This window comes from Nyctereutes procyonoides, unplaced genomic scaffold (assembly GCF_905146905.1).
Source record: "Nyctereutes procyonoides isolate TBG_1078 unplaced genomic scaffold, NYPRO_anot_genome, whole genome shotgun sequence".
NCBI classification, from domain to species: domain Eukaryota; kingdom Metazoa; phylum Chordata; class Mammalia; order Carnivora; family Canidae; genus Nyctereutes; species Nyctereutes procyonoides.
This window is the reverse complement of record NW_026575126.1, coordinates 67340603-67364715: the sequence shown is the minus strand read 5'-3', so window position 1 is coordinate 67364715 and position 24113 is coordinate 67340603. Positions and strand designations below refer to the sequence as shown.

Sequence of the window (24113 nt, the reverse complement as noted above, 5' to 3'; positions counted from 1 at the left end):
CGAGAGAGAGAGAGAGAGAGAGAGAGAGAGAGAGAGAGAGAGAGAATGAGAGAGAGAGGCAGAGACACAGGCAGAGGGAGAAGCAGGCTCCTTGCAGGGAGCCCGATGTGGGACTGGATCCCGGGTCTCCAGGATCAGGCCCTGGGCCGGAGGCGGCACTAAACCGCGGAGCCACCCGGAGTTGCCCTTAACTCTGATTTTAATTTCTACAACTGACCTCTTGCAAAAGCCAACTGCACACTAGACAGCTCCACAAAAATGTGTTCTAGGCATCTTGGACCTGTGTTCAAAACAGAACTCTTGATTCTCCTCCCTCTCAAACCTGCATTTTGTCCTCCTCTATCTCCCCATTTCAGGAAATGCCATCTACCACCTGCTTAGGTCCAAAACCTCCCTTTTTTCTTTTTAAAAGTGGAGATATAATTTGCATGCCATAAAATGCACCCTTAATTCTACAGTGTACAATTCAGTAGTTTTAAAAATATTCAGATTTTTGCAACCATGACCGTGATCCATTTGAGAATGTTTTTAACACCCTAGAAAGAAACTCCCTATCCATGAGCAGTCACTCCCCACTTCCCTCTATCCCTACACCTAACCCCAGCCCACATCAACCACTAATCTACTTTTTCTATTGTTGAATAGAAATTAGACGATTATTGCTTAATCGATTATAGATTTGCCTATCCTGTACATTTTATTATAGACGCATCATACAAGATGTGACTCTTTGTGCCTGGTTTACCCATATTATAGTATATATCAGTAATTCATTCCTGTTTATTGCAGAATACTCCATTGTATGAATACATCACAATTTTTTTTGATCCATTCATCAGCTGATAGGCATTTGGATTGTTTCTACTTTTTGGCTATCGTGAATAACACTGCTGTGAACATTCGTGTGTAAGTTTTGCGTGGGTATATGCTATCAATTCTCTCTAGTATATACTTAGGAGTGGAGTTGCTGAATTCATATGGTAACCCTGTTCACAATTTTTTGAGGAACTGACAAAATGCTTTCCAAAAGTGGCTGCACCATTTTACATTCCTACCAACTGTGTACAAGGGTTCCAATTTCTCTACCCTTTCACCAACACATTACTTATTTACTTATTTTTTTTTAAATTACAACTGAACTGCCCCAGTGGATATGAAGTGGTATCTCCTTGTGGCTTTAATTTGCATTTCCTTGATGACTGATTATATTGAGTATTTTTGCCTATGTTGTTGGTCATTTGTATACCTTCTCTGGAGCAAGATTTACTAAAATATTTTGCTCACTTTTATATTGGATTACTTGTCCACTTTTGTTATTGAGCTGTTGAGTACTTTACATACTCTGTATATAAGTTTCTTATCAGATATACGATTCAAATATTTTCTCTTATTCTCTGGGTAGTCTTTTCACCTTTTCACAGTGTTCTTTGAAGCAGAAAAAGTTTACTTTTGGTAAAGTTCGATTTGTCAATTTTCCTTTTGGTTGCTTGTGTTTTGGATGTCATATCTAAGAAATCAGTACCTAATCCAATGTCACAAATATTTACATCTATATTTTCTTTTGTGGGTTTATAGTTTCAGCACTTAAGTTTAGGTCTTTGATCTATGGAGCTAATTTCTATATATGGTGTGAGGTAGAAATCCAGCTTCATTTTTTTTTAAAAGATTTTATTTATTTATTCATGAGAGAGAGAGAGGCAGAGACACAGGCAGAGGGAGAAGCAGGCTCCATGCTGGGAGCCTGACGACAGGGGCCTCGATCCCAGGACGCTTCATTTTTTTTGCATGTGGAAATCTAGCTGTCCCAGCAGGATTTGCTGAAGACTCTTCTTCCCTCACTGGCTGGTCTTAGTATTTTTTCAAAAATCAATTGACCATAAATGTATAGATTTATTTCTGTACTCTGAAACTATTCCATTAATCCATAGGTCTATCCCTAAGCTAGGACCACACAGTCTTGTTAGTATAGCTTTGCAGTCACTTTGGAAATAAAAAATTTCAACTTTGTTCTCTTTTCAAGATTGTTTTAGCTATTCTGGGTCACTTATTTTTTCATACCAATTTTGGGATTGGCCTATCAGTTTCTGGGGGGAAAAAAGGGTGGCTTTTTAATAGGGATAGTGTTAAATCTGTAGATTCATTTGGGGAGTACTGTTATTGTAGTAAGTCCTCTAACTGCATTTTTTGACATTTGCCTCACCCTCTCTCTGATGAGAAAGACCAGGAGTGCTCTCCCTTAGTGTAGGTGGGAAGTTCAAACTATACACAGAAACTTCACCCCAGTCCCACCTTATAGCTGTCATTAAAATCCCAAGCCAGTGTCCCTTCCCTGCCCTCAAGCCAATTGCAGCCCAGTTTGGGAGTTACCCTTGTAGATTTAACTGGTCCAAGTCGGAGTTTAGATAATTGGCATTTTCGACAGGAATGTAAGATTGGCAAAGGACCAATCCTGCAAACGGCCCTGGGTCATATGTCTTGGCACAGACTTAGTCGTGTATGTCAAATTGAATCCTGTGCTTTAATTCAATTCTAGCAGATCACTGTCCCTCCTCCCCCACTAGCACAAGACCCTGAAACCTCCGCTAAATCCCAAAAAATGTTTTTGATAAACTGAAAGCCACTCTAGATCTCTGACACTGAAAGAAAAAAAAAAAAAAAGCTACCGTCTTTCTCAGCATCCAAATATTAAAACCAGCCTCACATCTTCTAGGACTCTTCTGGGTTCTGGAAGCTGCGCATTCTGCATTTGCAAATTTTGTTAAGCTCACTTGTGCTGTTACTTGCAAATCTCCCTCCTCAGGTGGGGGCCCCCCAACAAAAGGTTCTAAATCCATCGGAATTGCAATACAGGCATTCCCAACAATGTCCCCAGAGGGTCCTTCACTACAGAGGCTTCAGCAATTTCCTCTCATGACTCCTGGGGCCTCTGGACCGTCTACATTACCCATGGGCTTCAGATACAAGAAACTCATTGGCCTCGCACTATATGCCATTAGAGCTGCAACTGTGGGTTGCATACCATGAGATGCTGGAAATAGAAGCCGTCAGAGGCCTTGGCCTGTGACCTCATACCCAGCTGTCCATATATCTTGGGTCATAAAAGCAACACCCTGGCAATAATTTCGGCATGGCCACCCAGGCTATTTTTTTGCCACAAAGCAGAGCTAACCCTGGGCCCTCTCACATCCCATCTACAGTAGGGGGTGGCCTTTCCTGTCCTCAGTCCCCTTCTCAGATGCCTCGGTGCTGAAGGTCACCCCTCTCTCATACCCCTTGAAGTCGTTTGCCATCAGCTGAGTACATAGCAAAGGGAGTTCATATGCTTTACAGATGGCATCATCACCGTGACACCTGCTAGAGTTCCATGGGGAGCTGCTGTTTCTTATCCCTTAACCAGGATGTCCCTAAAGAATACTAGGACCCAGGGTTCAAGCACAGCTGACCCTAAACTTCAGACTCATCTTAGCACTGAAGGCCCTGACCAACAAGTGACCCCTGTGTATATTTTTTGACTCTTGAGCCAGATTGCCCCTTTTAGAGTAAAGAACTCTGGGAATCTCTTGTCTCACGGATACTCAAAACATAACTCAAGAGCATAAATATCTCTCTTACTTGCTAAAGCCACAATACAAGATCTCTTTCCAAGATACTCCTCTCCTTCAGAGTTCCAGATCTTATTAATAATCAAGATGATTATTGATACTCATTGATACTCATTAAGATACTCATTGCACTTCTCAAAATACATAGTTCTGGGCCCTTGAACGGGCATTCAACCAAATTCCCACCTCCCCTACCTGCTTCAAACTACAGACCTCATAATGACTTCAACAAGTTCAAATTTGATTAAATGCAACATGGCATATGTCAGCCATCAATCAAACATCTGAGGTGAATTGTAATAACATGCCTACAGTTTTTGATGTTTGACTGCTGACAGCTTTTAAGCCTCACCTCTCCTCTTCCTGACATGCCCCACATCTGGGTGGGTAATGAGAGCCTCAATTCTTTTTCCTTTAGAAAAAGAGGCTGGAGGGGGAGGATGTACAAACCACACAGTGAAAGCATCACTCTGGTTGTACTCCCTAACCACCAGAAGAAACCAAGCCTGTCTTCATTCTCTGCTCTCTCAAGACATTTTCAGACCTATGTGGGCACCACCTTGGTCTCCCCAGAAAGTCTCATTATAGGATCCACCTTTTCATACCCTCTTGGGGTGTGTGGGGTGTCATCAGACTGGATATTGGAATCAAATTTATCCCACCACGTGTCCACAACGGCAATCCTGATGGTATTGTCTTAATCTACAAACACAGATATATTTCGGTTTTTTTAGGTCCTCTTTAATTTCTCTCAAATTATTGTTCTATATTTTAAAACAGGAAAATCAAATAATAGTGTTATAGAATTTTCAGTGTACCGATGGTCCCTGGCTTACAGGGGCTTGACTTAGAATTTTTTGACTTCATGATGGTGTGAAAGCAACATACATTCAGTAGAAACCATTTTGAGTTTGAGTTTTCTGTATAATACTGGTGATGCTGAGCAGCAGCAGTGAGCCCTGGCTCCCAGTCAGCCATGCCATCATGATGGTAATCACAACAGGGGCAAGGCTTCCAGAGCCACAGGCCCACTTGACCCTTAACTAGCCATGTGATCCAAGTCACTGTTTAATCGTTCCATGTATTCATGTAAACTGGGATTCCCTTTCAGGGGGCTCTTTGGAGGAATGAACGGGGACGTATGGTAGAAGAGAGTAGGTGGCCAACAGATGTCAGGCCTGGGGCAGGGGGGTGTCATCTAGGTAAGTGTGATTCCTGGTTGAGAAGACAGTGGCCGGCTGGAGACTGGGGGGCTGGGCAGAACCTGGGGGACATCTGCAGTCTGGGCCTGGCATTGATCCTGGCCTGGCATTGAGGAGGGAAGGGCAGGACTCCCTCCAAGCCCGCTAGTGGTCCTGGGTCCACCAGGCACAGGCGCCAGACCTGCCAACTGTGGCAGTGCCCCACCCCCCTACCCTCAGCCCCAGACACAGAGCAAACAGAAACTGAGGCATCTTCCATTGCACTTTAATCAAAATTCCACCATCAGAAGAGTTCTTGTAGCATACAACGTTAGGATGGGCATGTCAACTTGGTCCTACAAATGGAATTTCCACAGATTTGCACTTCAAACATGTATGAAAAATAAAATATATAATATTTAGCTTTATAAATTTCCCCACTTTGTCACTTTGTCCTTAAAATAAATTACTATCTCTATCCAATAATTTAAGCAGTCTGGAGTCATTAAGCAAATATCAGCCAAATGACTTCCATTTCCTGAAAAAGTTCTGGGGGAAATACTTGAGACAGTCAAATGCTTACAGGAATCAACGTGAATTAAAACTAGCACATTCCTCACAGTGGGGGGAGACATCAAAAATGGAAGGCTGCTAATGGCTGTTCTTCTCTGTTGGGAAAAAATAAATCCCCCCTGGCCATATCGAATGGTTATAGAAGCTGCAACTGAACTTTTGGCACCGTGGAGAAAAGAGGCTTTTCAAAGAAGCCATTCCCAGCGCTGATTCCATCAAAGCATCAGTCTGAGGGAGAGGTGACGGACTGGGAGGGACAGCTGCCTCGGCCCTCCTCCAGAACTCCTTATGGGTTCTGCTCCCAGCCCCCGCCACCTTGGCTAAGGCAGGGCCATGTCTGGGCAGCCTGCCCTCCTCCATCCTCCAGCGGAAGAGTTCCTCACGGCGTAAAGAACACCAAGAGAAAAGTCCTTCTGTGGGCGGCGGGGGCTGCTTTGCTGCGTGCTCAGGGGACAGCAGGGTACACTTATCACACAAGGGACACAGATACTCCAGCAGGATGGCCGCACAGCCTTTAAAAGCGACAGATGGAAGGTGCACACGAGACATCGGGGATCCAGGAGGGCGGGCAAAGCTACAGTGCACTAGCAATTTCAGGGGCTCTGCATGGAGCCTTGGGGGCCTCGATCCCCCTGCGCCCCCGTCCCTCCCCCAGTAGGCAGTCAGATTTGCCCACCTGCAGCTCAAGGCTTCTTCCCCCTCCCCCCTGACCACAACACAATCTCAGGAAAGAACAAAGAATCCAGTGACAAGCGCTGCCACAGAGCCTCGGCCTTTGAGATTCCCTGGGAATGAGCTTTGGGGGCCCCAGCCCATTCTGGCAGGGGCTTTTTACACAGTTTAACTGGGGGAGGAGGTGGCCTTGCACTTCCGATGGCAATAGCCCAACCTTGGCCTCCTAGACAGAGCAGAAAGTAGCTACAAGTCAAGGAGACGCTCCTCGCAGGTCTCCACAGGCCATTTCGAAGCCCCTCCAAACACATCAACATTGTTGTCCACCCAGGGTATGATGTTGCCGGGCATGTTCGTGGAACAGTTGGCAATGTTGATAATTTCCTGTGCACGAAGGACGCGGTCCCAGATGTTGAACTGGCTGAGCTCCCCCACGAATGCCTGCGTGGCATCGAACCTGCCCCCAACAGTGTCCTAGAAGGAGGTGAAACAGAACCTCATTGGCGCAGGTCAAAAAGCAGACATCCCGCTAATTCTGGACTGTGAACGGCCAGCCACTGGGAAGGGATGCCAACTATAGAGGGAGAGGTGGAGCCTGAGGTGGTTTCCCAACTCCCTCCAATGCTGGCCACTCCCCCACCCCCACACCCACCTCCTTCCTGCACATTCTGAAGCTCTGGGCACCTCAAAGCTAGAGTGGAAAGACATGTGCCCAAGGTCCCAAAGCTAGCATGAAATCCAGGTGTCCGGACTCCCAGCCTCTCCCAGGCAGGAAGTAATGGGGAAGTGAGGCAGGGAACCAGCTGTCAGCAAATCTCAAACACAGGCTGAAACATCAACTCTTACCTGCCCAGGAGCAAACAAACTCCTTACAGTTCTGTCTCCCAGAGGGGTTTCTTGAGGGCAGCTTCTGAAGTCACTTTCCCACCCCTATCTCGCCCAAAGGGCTGAGCACCCCACAGTATGCCCTAAGTGCCCCAAAACACAGAGCCAGCAGTTCATGGAAGATGCCAGATCAGCCCCTGGCACCCTGAATCAATGCTGTGCCTGGTAGAGGGCAAATGTCTGAAGAGAACCCAGTCACTCCATGACAGCATGACCCCAGAGACACTCCTCATCACCTGTGTTGGACTCCATTCTGGAATCTCTCTGAACCCACCACACCAACCTGGTCCCCCACCCTCTGCCCCTCAGGCCACAAGACAGTCAGCACATGGGGCTCTCAAGCCACACTAGCCACATCTGCCAGGCAGACAGCAGGATGGGGAATGGGGGTTGGGGGGTGGGAGTGACAAGGAGATGGATGTGGGGTGGGCGAAGGGAAGAGGGGCAGCCTGCAAGCACAGCCCTGTGGGCTTGGCTGGCTAGTGCACGCCCATCTCACACTCCCTGCACTCACCTGTTCCTGCCCAAGGATCAGTACACCCCCTGGCTTGATGGGGTGCCAGGGAGCCAGGTTCTCCCCAGTGCCGAGTTTCTCCCCATCCTGGAAAGCTTCCCACATGCCGTCCCGTGTCGTCCAGGTGATACAGATATGGTGCCACTTGCCATCACTGACAAACAGGGGCAGCTGTGCAACCTGTGGATAGCAACATGCAGGTGAGGGCCCCATAGGGTCTCCAGAAGTCTGACCTGCAGAGGTCCCGGAGGTCCTGCTGCTCCCATTAGGCAGGGCCCCTGCTGGTTTCCCCTTCTCTATGTGGACAACACAGGCAAATCTGTCCCTTGGGAAACAGACTAGGCATCTACACTCTAGGCAGGGGCTAAAATTCTATCACGGCGCTTGGGACTGTGTGTTTATGTACTCCTGTGCAGGAGACCAAAACCCTGCAATTATGTGGGAGTGTGTGCTGGAGGGTACACACAGGGACCCCCATTGAGAACCAGAGGGAGGGCATCTCTGACCTACATCATGTGCTCACAGTCCCGGGAGTACTACAGACCCGCCCAGCTGGGTGCCATCCTGTTGTTACTGCTGGTGTCCTAGCAACACGGGGAACTGGCTGTTTACATGCCACCTAACCCAAGAGGAAAACAAGGTTCTGGGCCATGCTGTGTTCAAGGGCATTATTTAGAACAATTAATCCCTGGTTAATTGTCAATCCCTGGGACATGGTCACCGCTAGAAGGGGCCCAGCAGGGAGATTCCACAGCACTTCCCACTTAAACTACACCCAGGCCAGTTGGAAAATAGCAGAGTGAGGGGCCAGGATAGAGGCAGCAGGGAACTGGAGCATCCATGCAGATGCTTGGTTCTAGTGAGGACACATTTGTTTGGTGACACTGAGTCTGACTTCAGAATGAAGTTTAAGTGGGGCTCCTGGAGGTCCTGCAGGTGCCCAGGGTGGAGTCCTTGAGAAGATCACACTCTTGAATGTCAAGACCAGCCAGTCTGTTAGAAAGGGACATTTACTCTGGTCAAAGCAAGACTACAGGGACAGAAGAGAGGAGTGGCTGTCATGGGTGGAGGAGGAGCAGGAGTGGACTACAAAGGGGAACAAGGAGATTTGGTGGGGGGAGGGGGAGGAATGAAACACTTGCAGATTTTAATTGTGGTGGTCACACAACCACATGTGGCTATAAAAACTGGTCAGACTGTTCACCAAAAACTCAAGTTTTACTGTATATATATTTTATCTCAATAGACCACCCAAAAAGATACACTGATAAATATCCCACAGAGGGAGACACACATATCTGATCCTCTAATCTGTATGGCCCTGGGAATAGCCACAGGGACCTGAGTTCTATTCCTTCCATGATGTCTGGCCTGGACCCCATGCCACTTCTAGGCCAGACTAAGGGTAGCTAGACGGGGTCCAGGGCAGACTTCACAGCTTGGATCTCTATAAGCTATAGATGCCCACCCCTACCCCCTACCTGGTCAGCTGGCCAGGGTGAGGCTGAGTCAGTGCAGAGCTGTCCCCACCCCAAGGAGGATAGCCCTACAGCTGGCAGTCAGATGCCATCACATCCCGCAATGGGACCCCGGTGGCAGTCCAAGCAGACCTCACCTTGTCATTGATGAGCAGCTCAATGGGGTTGTTACCCCATTCTATCAGCACAATCTCATTGGCCTGCCCGGGTACTGCATAAGAGAACGGGGTGCCAATGCCCGGCAAGGCGCTGGATCGCAGCCACAGGCAAATGGTGAAGGCATACAGTTCAGGCAGTGTTTTCTTGATCTTGCCATACAGGTAGTTTGTGCGGAGAGGGAGGGAGACCTTGAATGCATCGGGAGACTTGAAAGCACTGTTGCCTGGAGGGTGGGGAACAGAGGCCAAGGGGGTTAGTCTACTCCCTGCCAGAGCAGCCCAAGCGACAGCTCAGCGGGACCCCAACTTCCCCCCACGCTGGTCCTTCAAGCAACAGGGCATCAGCTACTGGGAAGCCCCTGTTGAAAGTGCTGCAATCTAGGAGTTAACAAGAGCATCCTTGCTCTGGAGAGCTTGAAGAAGGGGGTAAGGCAAGCTAGATCTAACTTTCTGATTAAATTAAGCCAGAAAACCCTTCTTCACCTCTTTTCTTGAAATCCTGGCCCCTGCAGCTCCTTTAGCCAGGATAGGGGCACAGTCCCGCTGGATTGAGCTTAGAGGCAGGAAGTCTTAGCAGGGACCCAGGAACTCAATGCACACTCAAGCCTATAAGCCCCTGTCACTTCTCACCCTAAAGAACCACTGCCACCCAGGCAGAGTCCACATTGGTGTCTGCACACTAACTCAGAAGTGGCTTTTTGGACAAAATCCCTCCCATGAACCACTTTGCACATAATTTGCCCTTGCCTCAAGAGAAGATTGTGTCCGTTGAGCATTTCCTACAGTTTGGAACCAGTTAGAGGCAGAGAAATAGAGAGGTAACCTTCCTGGGGAGGTTAATGACCCTGGTCAGAGTCTTGAGCCTTTGGGGCCCACCTGGGACAGCTGAGCCTCCCACCCCCAACTGTCCTCAATTAAATGGTGCCTCCATGGTCTTTGAAAGCGACGGATACTCTTAAACAAGTCTAAGTTAATTTTTAGTAGTTTTGATTTAAGCTCAAAATTAACAACAAAAATAAACACATGGAAGCCGATTCCCTGTCTCCAGTTATCATAGATTCTGAAGTGTGCAGAGTATCACCTGATTCTGTGAGCTGTCATAGCAGAGACACCAAATGAGATGCTTCTGATGAAGGAGCCCAAACACCCTTCACTTGTTCACAAGTATTTATCAGCTATCCATGAGGGGCCGGCTGGACTCAGTGTGAAAAACAGGCAGGCTCTCTGAACCCAGAGCTGACGGAACCAAAGTGCCTGTGTCTTGAGTGGATGAATCAGCCCCTTCCGTAGAATGGAAGCCAGAATGGATGAGCCTTCCTCCACTGCAGTGGAGAAACTCATTTGCTTTCATAGTAACAAACACATGAGAAGCTCTTGGGTGCCACGGTTCACACCCATCCAAGGAAGACCCGCAAAGAAAAGCCAAGGGCCCAGCATCACCCCTTCAACCTCTCTGAAATAAGCAGTAGGGAAATACTAGAATCTGGGTTCCATGGGTACCGTTCACTCATATCTGCTGCGTGCACAGTCTTGCCTGGCCCATCCTACCTCCCAGTCTTCAGAGCCACCGGGTACCTTGCAAAGGCTGGGAAGACTTGGTCACCCTGGGGGAGCCACAGGGGACCTGGCAGGGTACAGGCTGGGACTGACCCCATGTTAGGCTGAGGGAGACTAGAAAGCCCCACCCTTGATCCTGGAGGCTGTACAGTATAGCCAAGGCAGCAAGGCTCAGAGAGGTGGGGTGACTAACCCCTGGCCACAAATCTAACGAATGACAGAGCAGGGAGCTGAAGTCCCTCTTTCGACCACATGTGGCTGCTAATATTTAATTTGCAAATGGTCATGTTCTTCACGAAGGCATGATTATCTAATAAAGAGAAATGGCTTCTATCCTTGCAGGTGGGCAGTCCTGCTGATTTAATAAGGCTCGGTGTCTGTAATATCATTAGCTAGGTGACAACAGATAGGTTTAATTAGACCTGGGAGAGCCAAGGGGCAGAGGACAGGCCCACACCCCGAAAGCTGGTGCCCTCTATTTATATCCAACAGCTTGGAGGTTCAGAGGAATCTTCGTCAAAACCAATTAAGGCATTAAAAAGCCTGACCAATAAATCAGAGGCTGCAGGTGGCAGACAAGTGAAAACGGGGGGCAGCTGGGGCCAAAAAGAAAAGGGTTCTCTCTTCTCAGTGGCAATGTTTATGTCAACTTGAAGGTGGGCTGTGCCTGGCCAGCTGGCCCGGAACCTACAGACTCCTGCATATGAGCCGGGTCCTAGGACAAAGAAAACAAGCACCCCTGGGGTCAGGCAGCACAAGCATCGGCATGCAGCGCTGGCTGCTCACCCTGGGCTCTGGGGAGCCTCCTGCTCAGCAGGGCTGGAGCTAGCATGCCGCTCCAGGCTGCAGCTCCCGGGCCTCTCATGCTCTGGGGTCCCCACCAAGTTCAGCCCCAGCTCTGTTGGACACGTGAATACATGTATCACTTAGCTCTCTCAGTCCTTCATCTATAGCTAATACTGACCTCACACTGTTGTTGTAAGGGTTACAAGAAGATACAGAGTGTGGAAGTCACAGCCTGGTGCCTGGCCCAGAACAGGCGCTTCCCAGGCCGGAGATGCTGGATAGAGGCCAGAGTCCCCAAGGCCCCCTACTTTGCATATGCCTGAGGTCCATTTCCTCTGGGCTCCGCAGAATGCTTTGAGGAACAGTGTATGTTCCACTCATGGTCTAGATTTAGGGGCTGGGAGTTTATATATCCCTTTACTCTCTCCACAAATAAACTCAGAATGACCCAGAAGACAAACTGGTTGGCAAATGATCACTTTCCTCATCCCAGGGCTGGATGGAGCACGCGGAAGGATTCCAGAGTTCTCAAGGTGGGTGAGTACCGGGTCCTGGAGGCTCATAAGCAGGCCAGTCAGAGGCCCTGGCCTATGGAGCCAGGCCCCAGTGAGACCACAGACCGCCTCTCTGTGCCAGATGAGCTGAGAGCTCCCTGTAAAACCTAGGTATCAAGAGTGTGGGTGCTGGAATCGGTCTGGGCATGGGAGGGACAGTCACAAGGTGGCAGCTCCTGCGTGGTCAAAGCCATGTGGCTGCTCACTAGCTGCCGGCCCAGGCCCCACCTCGGTTCCCCTTCCCAGAGGACACCCTCCAGCTGAAAGCTTTGGAGCATTTTTCTCATCTGTGTAACAGATATAAGAGAAGCCCTATCTCACAGGGGTGATGTGCTTGGCATGCTGCCTGGCACCACTCCACTCTAACTCAGCAGGTTATTAACCCTACATCCTGGTAGCAATTAAGCCACCATGCCAAGCAAGGTACACAGCCACCAAGTTCTCTGGTGAAGCTCTCTTTTCATTCTACAGCTATCCCAGGCAAGATACTAAGGGACTGTAGTGTGCCTGTTCGGGACCCCTGCATGTCCCCAGTGTGGGGGAGGCAGGGGAACGGCAAGGCAAGTGTCACCCTCACCTTGGACCCGATGCGGCCGTTCTGTTCTCCTGTCTGCAAGGCTCTGCCTTCAGGGAAGGCTCTTGAGACAATGAGTTTCCTGAGGTCACCCAGCAACGGAGGTGAGGCAGAGAGGACGTTTTTTCAGAAACTCAAGAATCCAAGTCTAACAGCTAAGTCACCCACCCCTTTCTGAGAAGGACAAGGAAGGAAGAAGAAACTTTTCTGGAGGAAGAAAACAGGAAAGTAATGAAGGAGACCCTGTGACTTCTGGGGAGCTGCTCTAAAATGGAACAGAAATACCTTCCCTCTGATCATCTGGCTGTCCTCTGCAGGCATCACTAAAGGCCTAACTGGACATTCTCCTATCAGTTCATAAAATAGAGTAATGAGAAACTGTCTTTGTCACGTTGGTGAATCTGAAAAGATTACAATCTCATAGCCACTACCAGCAAATTTAAAACTTCACTCCTGGGCCACCTGGCAGTCTAGGGGGTTGACGATGCAGTGTGGATTACTTAGGGCCCTTTGATCCCTCCTTTCCTGTGTCCTGTGGAAGGAACTTACCCACCATAGTGTGATACTCAGAATCCACTTCCAGGACTAGCTAAAAAGTGGCTGAAAGGTCCACAAGGCAGGAGGGCGGGGTTAGGTTGTTTGTCCAAGTTGGTCCTGAGGGCACTGGCTTTCCCGTGGATAACACCAGCGGGCTGTGGTTGGGTCTCATTCCTGAGAGGACCATCCTCAATCATGCTTATTGTTTGTTCAAACAGCCACAAGTCACCTCCACAAGGTGCCATGTCCCTGCAGACACCCCCTGGGTCTGCCTGCAAGGGATGGAAGCCAGGCCACTCCCAGCAACAATAGGCCCCTTAGGGTGTCCAAGTCGGAAGATGTGTCGACCTGGCCGTTAAGCTGGGCAACTATAAGGCAGAAACCCTAAACCTCTGCGTCCGGGAGATGCTTCAAGCTGAAAAAGCAACACTTGATTTGAAAAGCAGAGAAGGCAAAGTGGAGAGCTGCCGGACTGGTAAGGAACGCTGTGGTTTTCCGCACCTAGGACAGGGAGGTTCAGAGCGGACCCAAGAGCAGCCTCAGAGCTGGTCCCAGCGAACAGCAGCAGAGCTGAGTGCCAAGAGTCAGCAAGCAGGGGTCATGACTCCCAAGGGCCCTAGCGGCCAGTCTGTAAGGCCACCCCCACCATTCCCCCTTCTCTGCTGCTGCCTATTTGGCGCTCACACTGCAGCCCAACACCAAGACAATGGGGTGGGGGGCTGGGAGGGACACCAGCCAGAGGGCAACAGAGGAGCTCACCCAGAACTCACCCCGCTCCAGCTCCGTCACCCTCTGCAGCAGAGCATTCAGGGCACTCTCAGTTTTCTGTCGGTGAGCGGAGGTCTCATTGTGGAGCAGGGACTTCTCATCCTCTAGCTCCGCCACTTTGCGCAGCAGCTGCCTCTCCAGCTCCCCCAGCCGCTGCTGGAGCACCTCTCGGAAGTCGCTGGGCAGCACTGCATTGGACACGTTCACTCGGAGCTGGTGCTTTTACATGGGGAGAGGGACACATAAGGGAGAAGTATTAAGGCCATTTAGAAAGAAATTGTGAAATGTAGCTCTGAAAGCCCAACCACACCAGGGAGAAGCTTCCAGAACGGGAGTACTAAATCGTGCTGTAGGCACGAAGGGGAGCACTACATTGATGCTTTTTTCTTGTTTGTACGGGAAGGATTTCAAAGTCAAACAACAATTACTTTGTGGCAATATCTGAAACTTATGAATTTCATTTTCCTTCCCTTGATAAAAAGTAAAAAATTTAAGCACTATCATTCTCGGGTAAAGACAACACAGTTGAGATTAAAAAACAACAACAACAACAACAAAACAGTTAACCAAATGGTACTCAAAGCTTCCATCTAGATGTGAAAACAGCCCCCGAGCCCTGATATGGCACAAAGGTGAATAACTACGCTTGCAGAGATGTTACTGAGAAATGAGAGACCTAAAACACGACAGTTCTGAATTCCAGGAATCTCTGCTTTGAATGCTGTTTCTAAATCCTCACTTCCTATGTCTTTTACTCCTCGACCATCATGCTGGCTCTGGAGGCAGTCTGCCACTGCCTCACCATGAATCCTTGGCAAGCTATTCACACCCCCCCCCCCCCCCTAAGCATTCCAAATTGTAAAGTGCAGTTAAGAGGATCTGCCTCAAAAGACTGCTGCAAGGGTTAAAATTAGATAACACGCCTGCTGTATATTTAGTAAACTAGAAATGTTAGCTGCTATTAATCATGAGGATTCAAGCAATATACAGATGCTGGAAATACTGTATTTAGCCTTCATGCCACAGGAAATCCTCAAATAATTTCGCAATAATCACCACCTGTAATTGAAACCTAGTTTTGCTAATGAAGCATTTTGGTAAACGTTTTTGACAGAAACGTCCCCGCTTCTTAAAAAGGGCTCGAAAGTACAGATGGAAGTTAAATGAGGATTTCTCTTGCAAAGTTCCAAACTGCATACACCTTCCAAGAGGGAAACGGAATGAGGTCCCTTCCCCCAAAGCAGCCTGTAAGGGCACCTTAAGAACCGCGCGACTGGCGGACAGAGAGGCTTTGAAGTTAAAACCAGCTTCCCATCAAGGCGCCCACCAGTGTGTGGCCCGGGACCCGCCCGCGCTCGCCTTCCCGCCGAGACCCTCTGGTCTCAGCCGCCTCGGGTCCAGCCCGACCTGATTTATTAAAGGAAACACGGGACGCCGGGGGCAGCTGACCGCACGCGGCGGCCTCTGGTCACCCGGCACAGCCTCCGGGAGCGCGTCCGGCCCCGGGGGACGGGGAGATTTCCCCGAAGGGAGAAGAGGCCGTCCCGGTCCGCTCACCCGGACCTCGGGGAGCGACCGGCCACTCGGCGGCCAGTCCGGGGGTGGGGGCACGCTTAACCCTTTCCGTCCAGCAAGAGGCACGGTGGGGGCGGGATGTGAGCCCCGCCAGTGAGTTCTGGAGCCCGGCCGAGAAACCGCCTGACCCCAAGACCGGCTCGCCTGTGGCCGGCACCGCCTGGCGGGCAGGACCACGCGCCCCATCTCCGCCCCGCGCCTCGGACCCTCCCCACCTCCCATCCCCGCACCCGGCTACCTCGAGGCTCTCCAGGCGGTCCTTGAGGGTCTGCAGCGAGCGGCTGAGCTGCTCCACGACGTGGCCCGGGTCCCGCGGCAGATCGCCCATGGTGTCCTTGCCCGTGGCCGCCCGCCCCGGCGCCTTGCCGCCCGCCAGCCCCTCGCAGCGCGCCAGCTTGCCCGTGAGCTCGCGGATGGCCTCGCGCTGCGCGCCCAGCGTCTCCTTCTGCTGCACGACGGTTTCGCGCAGCTGCAACACCGCGGCCCGCAGCTCCTCCTCGGGGCTCAGCGCGCCGCCCTGCATGGGCATCGCGGGCAACGGGCAGCCGGCGCGCGCCGCCTCCGGGGGCAGCGCGGTGCACACGAAGCGGCTGCCGGGCGCCGGGCCGTCCTGGGCGGCGGCGGCGGCCACGGCCACGGCGAGCGCCACGCCGGCGGCCAGCAGCACCAGCATCCCCCCGCCGCAGCGCTCACTCCAGCATCGGCCGGCGGGTGCCGTCGGGGCGCGCGGCGTAGGCGGCTCCTCTGCGGGCTGCGGCGGGGCGCGCAGCTCGAGGGCAGCCCCAGCGCGGGAGCCGCCGCCCTCACGTAGCCCGCCCGGCGCAGCGCTCCGGTCCGAACGGGCCCGCGCGCCCTTTCTTAAGCTGGGGGTGGGGGGGGCCGGCGCGTGGGGCGCAGCGCCGCGAGCTCTGATTGGCCCGGCTGGGCGCGCGTCAGCGAGGGGGCGGGGCGGGGGCGCCCTCTCTCGGCTGGCGGGCGGGCGGGCGCGTGTGTGGGCCGGAGCCGGGGGCGCGAGCGCGGGGTCCCGGCTCCCCGGGCTCCCCAGGAAGAGAGCACGGAGGGAAAAAGAAAAAAATAATAATGCTAGCGGAGCCGCCCCGGGTGCCTTCTCGAGCCTCGGCCGGCGTGTCCAGGTGTCCCTCGGACCCCCCCGAGGACGCGAGCGTCGCGGTCTGAGGAGAAGCGGCGGCTTTCCCGGAGCGGCGTCTGGAGCGGCGCCAGGCCTCGCTTCACTCACTCCCGAGTGAGAAGAGTGGGGGGCAGCCCAGAGGACCTCGAACTCGCGGCTGCCGTCGAGAGCCCCCCGCGGGCCGCGCGGGCCTCCTTGGCAGGACCGCGCCCGCCGCCTCGCCGCGAAGGCGGGAAGGGGACGCACGACGGCCGCCCCCCCCGCCCCCCGCCCCCGCCCCGGGGCGCGCCCGCCGCGTGCACGTCCGCCTCCCGGTCTCCCGCCGCCCTGAGAAGCCCTCCCCGGCGGCCGGGGGCGGCGGGACCGGAAACGCGCGGAGGGGGCGCCCGCACTGCCTCGCGCGCACACCGCCCCCACCTGGGGAGACTTGGGCGGGGCGGGGCGGGGCGGGGCGGCCCAAGTCACGCGGACGCCCGCGGAGCTGTCCAGGGCTGGGCGGCCGGCAGCCCGGCAGGTGCTGACCTTGCCCTGCGAGCCCTGTGCCCCGGGGGCTCCTTGAGCGCGGCCCTCGCTGTGCTCCCGCGCTGTAAAGCAGGGCCCCACCCTCGAGAGCTCGCCGCTCGAAGGTCCGGTTTCCCAAGGCGAGGCCCCTGTCCCCACGTTCTTGGAGAGCCCAGATATGGACGGAAACCCCGAAAGGCAGGGGCAGGTTTGCGTGAAAAATCTTGGCGGTGGCTTGCCAACAAGTTCGGAGAGATTTTGATGCACAGCTACAGACTGAGCTGGTTGACTTGCACATTCTAAATGGAAACTTTATTTTTTTTTTTCCCCTCTGTGTTTTTCAGAAATCCTGTTTGCAAGGTCATTAATCACCTTATCCATTATCCCAGGAACAAATGGATTTGTCGCTTGAGCACAGAAGCCGAGGTTGATTCTGAAAACAAATCGTATCAAAATAAATGAAATTATTATGATAATATAAAATAGACCACAGTGATTAATCTCCAGAAACCAAATTTTGACCTGTTTGCACTTCAAAACAATAGCTACTGTTATGTAAATACTTGTGGGGTTTTCAAGGACAACGTTTACTAAATTAGAAGAAAAGTTCTATTCGTGAAAAATCTCCCCGTGGATAAACATTAGAGATAGAAAATCCGGTCTACACAACACCCAAGGCAGAGGACAATGGAAGTGATGGTGGTTCAGGTAAGAATATTCGAATATTTGTTCAGGAAAGGTATGAGGTGGGGATGAGGGGGAGTGGGTAATGGGCTAAGGCCACTGTTGGTCCCTATCACCAGGAAATATATCAGCTTTGCGTAGTATGTATGACCTTGAACAGGCTCATTCCTCCTACCTCATTTCAGCTCCTTGAAAACTCCAAAAGTTCCCATGAGCCCATATATCCACAGATTGCAAAATAATGAAGGCAGTAAGGTTGCAGAGTATGTTATAAAATATTGCATTTTTGATGATCCCGTAAGGCACTAAATCCAGACATGTTCAGATTTACCCAGATGAAGATTTGACTTTTCAGTTTTCACTCATAGGTTGATGTAGTTTGTTTTTGTTTGTTTTTTGTTTTTTATTTTTTAACTGAGACCTAGGTGGATCTTTTTTTTTTTTTTTTTTACCTAGGTGGCTCTTAACTGGATATAGAAACAGAGTAGCATAGCCTACGTTCTTCCAAATATCCATTCTTGACGCAGACTGATACATTGATACTTGCAACCACTTGAAATAGATGCTCCTTCCTTTAATAAATAGTCAAGTGTATTTCCAGAATTCTAATTTTCTCCTGAACAAAGAAAGCATATAAGAAGATATAAAAATAACAAAGCAGATATCCCAAAATAATTACTCTTAAATTGCTCAAAAGAGATTCTAATATGAGAAATGATCAGTGAAATTGCCCAAGATGGAGAGACCGAGGCATTTTAAAAGATGTTATTTCCTTTGGAGGCAGTATAATTAGAGGGCTTAGTTCACAAGGGTATTATATGCTATTTAGGGTTTGATTTTGTTTTCCTAGCACAGGGGAAAAGTCTGTTGGCTTAGAAACAGAGGGACTGAGTCTTAGTGCCAACTCTGTCACTAGCCGGGTGATTTGGGGCAAGTCATTTCTCTTCCTTGGACTTCAGTTTCCTGTGTATGACATAAGGAGCATAGACTAGACTCTTCAAAGACCCCTTCTGGTTATGCTCAAGAGCTGATAGCTTGAAAAAAAAAAAGCACTGTTCCATGTGACGAATATTCTGGAGCCTTGTCCTTTGTGTTAATGAACCACCTGTAGCCAAGGATGAGTTTGGGAAGGTAGGGTGTTTGTGAAGGTAAACCTTCACACAAATATGCCCGGTAGCTGTGGTTGAGACCTGCTCCTGAGACAGGAAAGCTTGCCCTCGGTTTACTCACAGCACAACATTGCCTACCTGAAGGATGCTATATATCTGACTCACACTATCCATAAGGACTGTTCTATGAGTGGCAGAGACCAGGGCCCACAGATTTTCCTCCACTTGAAAAGTCGTGCAGATCTGCAGCAGTGAATCAGCTCCACCTAATCTCTTTAGTGTAACTGATGCTGCAGCATAGTAACCACCCACTCATTCACTATGTCTCCTGGCTCTCAGGTCAGCTGCGAGCCCAGTATGGACTTCAGCCGTGTGCTGGAAATCCTGATGAGCTCATTCCGCCTCCATTTTATTGCCCCATCTGTTTGGTTCCCTTGTTCTTCTCACATGCATTTTTATCTTGGTCTTCTGGGAAATGTGCTAATTTCCACCATGGTGTCAGAGGATCCCATCTTATACTTTCTTACATTTCTTCCTCCTCTTTCTCAGTGCCACTTGGGAAGTCAAGAATGGGGGTGTGAGCTCAGTAACAGAATCCAAGGACAGCTTTTTGCGAACATGACTCAGGAACTGGCCTCACTGCTGAATTTCAATTGGGAGGAGAACTAAGAATGTGATGTTTTGGGGGTGTTTTTGTTTGTTTTTTTCTTTTTCTTTTTTTGTAGGATTCAGTGCAGATACAACAGAATTTGGAGGCTCTAGTGAATTGTAACAAATACTCTTTAATGCCTAAAATGCTAAGACCTTTTCAAGAGTGAATTTTTCACTAAACTGAACTCACTGCGTGGTAGAGTGGAAAATGCTTGGGCTTGGGAGTCTTGTTTCAGCTCTTGTTTCAATCCTAGTTTTATAACTTGCCATTTGACCTTGAGAGGATAGCTTAACCTCTCTGAGCCTCATTTTTCTTATCTCTAACTCCAAAGCTAAGTTTACTACAAAGTATTATTGTCAAGCTTAGTGAGATAATGTATGTGAACATGTTTGGCATATAGCAGGTGCACAAGAGATGCTAATTGTCCTTTTCTTCTCCTTTTCCCCACTGTATTCAGAGCTGAATTGTGTAAGTTCTTTTGGAAACAAAGTTTAAATTTTTCCTTTATTTTCTACAATATTCATTTGGAATTAAATAAAGCAAGAACTCTTGAGAAAGAATGGAATACCTGTTTGGAGGAAAGGCAAGGGATGAGAACTCTAGGAAAATTTGCTGGTGTCTCAGAGAAAGTTATCCTATCCTATTGTGTGTGTATGTGTGTGTGCCTGTGTGTGTATTAAAATAAAGCTTTGTATTTTTAAACTTTAATCATAAGATTCAGTCAATATCATAGTGATAATTTATATCACTAGACCATGTGCCTGAACCCAACTAAAAGATTTGTGGTCAACATTTCAGTGACTCTGAGTTTGTATTGTTATGGGATCTCAATAGAGTTGAGGCCCCCAGATGCAGCAAATGTTCTTTCTTCAGTGCATCTGGGTTCTTCTTGAATAACATATTTCTGGTTTAATTTGGGGAATGTGTGATATGAGACATTGAGTTTCCAGCAGTGTTCTTGTACAAGTATATGATCACATGGCTGGAAAGCCATGATTTGGAGATGATTGTGAATACTACCCAACAGATTTCAACAAACAGAAAAGGCTTTTGGTGGTACCCTCTGATTTCAAGTGATAGAACAAGTTGCTGGATAAACTAGGGATATTATCTTAGCTCAGTTTTTAAAAGTAAAGGATAGTAGACTGGTGATGGAAGGAGGGTAGAGGAAGGTTTACTTGGAGAAAATACTTGAAGAATATAGTTTGAATTATTCTGTATTAGGAAATACTTAGAAAGTGCCTCACTTTTACACAAATTTCACAAGTAGTGAAATTGACCTATATCTGATTAAGATTTGTAGCTCACTCTTCCGTATAGTTTAGGCACACGGTTAGCTTGCTTAAATCTTTGACAGTGAGAGTCAGAAGAGACTTTATAGAATTTTGAAGACTAGGAAACAGCTTATGAGATGGTAAAAGGTCATATGGCTACCTAACAGCAGGACCAAGCTGGAACTCAGGTTCTTGGGTTCCTAATCAAGGGGTCTTTCTTCTGTACTACTCCCTACTTTACTCATTAACCCTTTAAAATGCTTGACTTCTTCAAAAACAACTTTCTTAAAAATTAATAATTTGCCACACCAGATCCAACATCCATTTTTCTATAATACTCCTGGAACTCATTACAGCTTTCAACATTGTTGGCTACGGCTTTTTTTTTTTTTAAGATTTTATTTATTTATTCATGAGAGAGAGACACAGAGACACACACAGGCAGAGGGAGAAGCAGGCTCCATGCAGGGAACCCAATGTGGGACTCGATCCCAGGTCTCCAGAATCACGCCCGGGGCTGAAGGTGGCACGAAACCACTGAGCCACCTGGGCTGCTCAGCTACGGCTTTTTTTTTTAATTATTAAAACTTTTCCATTGTAGGTTTCTATAATATTGTGTTTTTCTGGATTTCTTCTTTGTTTTCAGAGCGTGCCTGCCTGCCTTCTTTCCTTCCTTCTTTCCTTCTTCCTTCCTTCCTTCCTTTCTTCCCGCCTTCTTTCCTTCCTTCTTTCTTTCCTTCCTTCCTTCCTTCCTTCCTTTCTTCCCTGGGTCTTTTTCCATTACCTACTCCCTCAATACATGTGCCCAAAGTTGAGTTGTCTTCTCTCTCTCCTTTCTCTCACTATTCTCTCTACCTTAACAAGTTTTATGCTTTTAGCTATGATCTCTAGGTTAGTAACTCTGTCTCTGATCTGTACAGAGCTCCAGAACAAAATCAATTGCATGCTGGACATGTCAAGAAAATACTACCACCACTTCTAACTCAACATGTCCTCAACTAAATTCAGTGTTCTCTTCATCATCCCTCTTTCCTTCCTCCTGTATTCCCTGTTGTGATGTATCAGTGCTTTCCAAGTCATCCGAAGTGAAAACTTTGGAGTTACCTATGTCTCCTCTCCCACCCTCCAAGTCCATTCAAATTCTAGTCAGTGTCTAAGTTCCAGGTGTCCTTCTACAGTATGTCAGCTCTACATTCACTGCTACAACCTCATCGCTCCTGTTCTAAACTATACAACGGCTTCCTAGCTAGATCCTCCAACTCTTTCATCTCCATTTCAGCATACATTGTGTTGCCAGGTCACCTTTCCTGAAGCACAGTCGTGAAGCATTTAGCTTCTCTACTCAGAAGACCTCTGTGTTTCCGAACGCAAATTTGTAAACTCTTCAGTCTCCATTATGTGCCCCCCAGTTTCCTATCCAACCTCATTTTCTGCTATCTTCCTTGATCACTTCATGCTAATCCCAGGAAACTATTTGGTGCTTTTCACACACTATCCACACTTTCCATTCTCTAGATTTGGAGCCCACATGGTTTCCTATGTCAGATGACCTTTCTGCCAATTCTAGAACCACATAACCCATTCATCCTTCACAGCTGTGCACACATTACCTTCTTCATGAAGTTTACTCTGATTTTGCTCAATCCAAAGTGAAATAGTGAAGAACAGTAGTTTATCTTTGCATTCTTTATTTCTTTTACTATTTTTGTCTGTATTATAATTATTTTCTCTGCTGGACTACAAGCTCCTTGAGAACAACACCTAGGTCTAATATACATTCTCTTTTCAAAAAATATCTTGTTGGATATGCACAACAGTGATAGTGCTGTGGGAGAGAAACAAGATTTTGCTCAATGTGTGGTTTGTTTTACGATTTTGCAGGAAGAAAGTCACTGTGTTAGATTGGCAGGGGACATCTTCATGGAGAAGTTGGGAATCAAATTGGCCCTTAGAAGATATCGTGGAAGGTGTACTTTTTTTTATAAATTTATTTATTTATGATAGTCACAGAGAGGGGGGGGGGTTGCAGAGACACAGGCAGAGGGAGAAGCAGGCTCCATGCACCGGGAGCCCGATGTGGGATTCGATCCTGGGCCTCCAGGATCGCGCCCTGGGCCAAAGGCAGGCGCCAAACCGCTGTGCCACCCAGGGATCCCATGTGGAAGGTGTACTTGATAGGAAGTGTTGGGTATCTGAAGGAGCAGACAAGAGAAGGAAAAGTCAAAGCCATTGGAGAAAAACATAAGTTAGTAATGTCTGACTTTTAGTCCTTTGTTCAAATCTGTTCTCTGTTTCCAAGGATACCTTAGGATAAATTTATCTTGTTTCTGGTAGATATCATTCACGTAGCCTCCATAGGGAAAGACAGGGTCATTATTTTGGCCAGGTGACCAGAGTAGCTACTTGCAAGAATGAACAAAGTGTAAGTAGTAACAATGTTCAGTTTTTAATTGAGCAAAAGGAAAGTGGGAATTTGTATCTGAAATGTCTACACATTCCAGACTTTCTGAAATTCTCCCAGATGGATACCCAGATGGAAGTGTTACAGAAATGGTGGAGGGAGGGTTAGCATTTTTTTCTGCTGGCTGTATAACACCACTTGGTGGGGGTTAAGGTGAAATTTAAAAGAATGAACCTCTCTCCTGGCACTATCAGATGTTCTGAGCCCTAAGAGCAATTGATAATAGGAGGTCAGAGCTAAAACAAGTTCTCCAGTGTTGTTGATTCTCAACATGCTAGGTGCAGTGCTTCCTTGAGCTTTGAGCTAAAATTCTTATTGCCTCTTTCATTTCAGCTGAATTATTTATTCCCCCTGGAATCTTGATGTTCATACCTGGAACAGCCTCTCCTTTGCTAAATGAAAGGTGCAAAGAGACTGCATGTTTTAGATTGCTAATCAGAGAGGAACTGTACTATTACCACCCTCTATCAGAAAATATGTTCATCCATGTTCCAGATATCCCATTGCCATCTCCACTCAGCCCTAGACCACATGAAGTGAATTGAACCCTTCATGTACATTGGCTGCTTTTGTTGCAGAGGTGGCAGCTTATTCCAACCAGATTCTTTCTTCTTTTGCTATGTGATTCAGTCTAGCTAATGAATAGCCCATCTGAGTGGAAGGAGATGGAGAATATTTCCCTTAAACATAGCAGCCTAAAAAAAAACAAAAACAAAAACAAAAAAGCATAGCAGCCTAAATAAATAAATTCTACGAAGGTTTTTTTTTTTCCTCTTCAAGAAGATCCAGTTAAGTGATCTTTATTTCACTGCCCAACTCAAATGAATCCCAGTTGGAATTCATTACAAAATATTTAAAAACTCTTAAAATGGGGCAGCCCCTGTGGCAC

At 48.7% G+C, this 24113-nt stretch overlaps 1 protein-coding gene across 1 annotated transcript; it reads right to left on the bottom strand.

Moving 5' to 3' along the window:
* Positions 1-5053: 5053 nt before the first annotated feature.
* On the bottom strand, positions 5054-16209 carry NPTX2 (neuronal pentraxin 2). Its single transcript, XM_055341208.1, has 5 exons — positions 15653-16209; positions 13842-14058; positions 9043-9287; positions 7428-7607; positions 5054-6502 (listed from the first exon to the last, which is right to left on the bottom strand). Exons 1-5 carry the CDS (start codon positions 16085-16087, stop codon positions 6275-6277), a joined length of 1305 nt encoding a protein of 434 aa, XP_055197183.1. The 5' UTR covers positions 16088-16209; the 3' UTR covers positions 5054-6274.
* Positions 16210-24113: the final 7904 nt, after the last annotated feature.

What these genes read in the sequence shown, in the direction of transcription:
- NPTX2 (XM_055341208.1), bottom strand. Translation starts at nt 16,087, where the DNA reads ATGCTGGTGCTGCTGGCCGCCGGCGTGGCGCTCGCCGTGGCCGTGGCC. An exon ending in ACCGCCTGGAGAGCCTCGAG is followed by an intron (nt 14,059 to 15,652) that starts GTAGCCGGGTGC and finishes CCCATGTAAAAG; the next exon opens with CACCAGCTCCGAGTGAACGT. An exon ending in TGATCCTTGGGCAGGAACAG is followed by an intron (nt 6,503 to 7,427) that starts GTGAGTGCAGGG and finishes ACCTCCTTCTAG; the next exon opens with GACACTGTTGGGGGCAGGTT.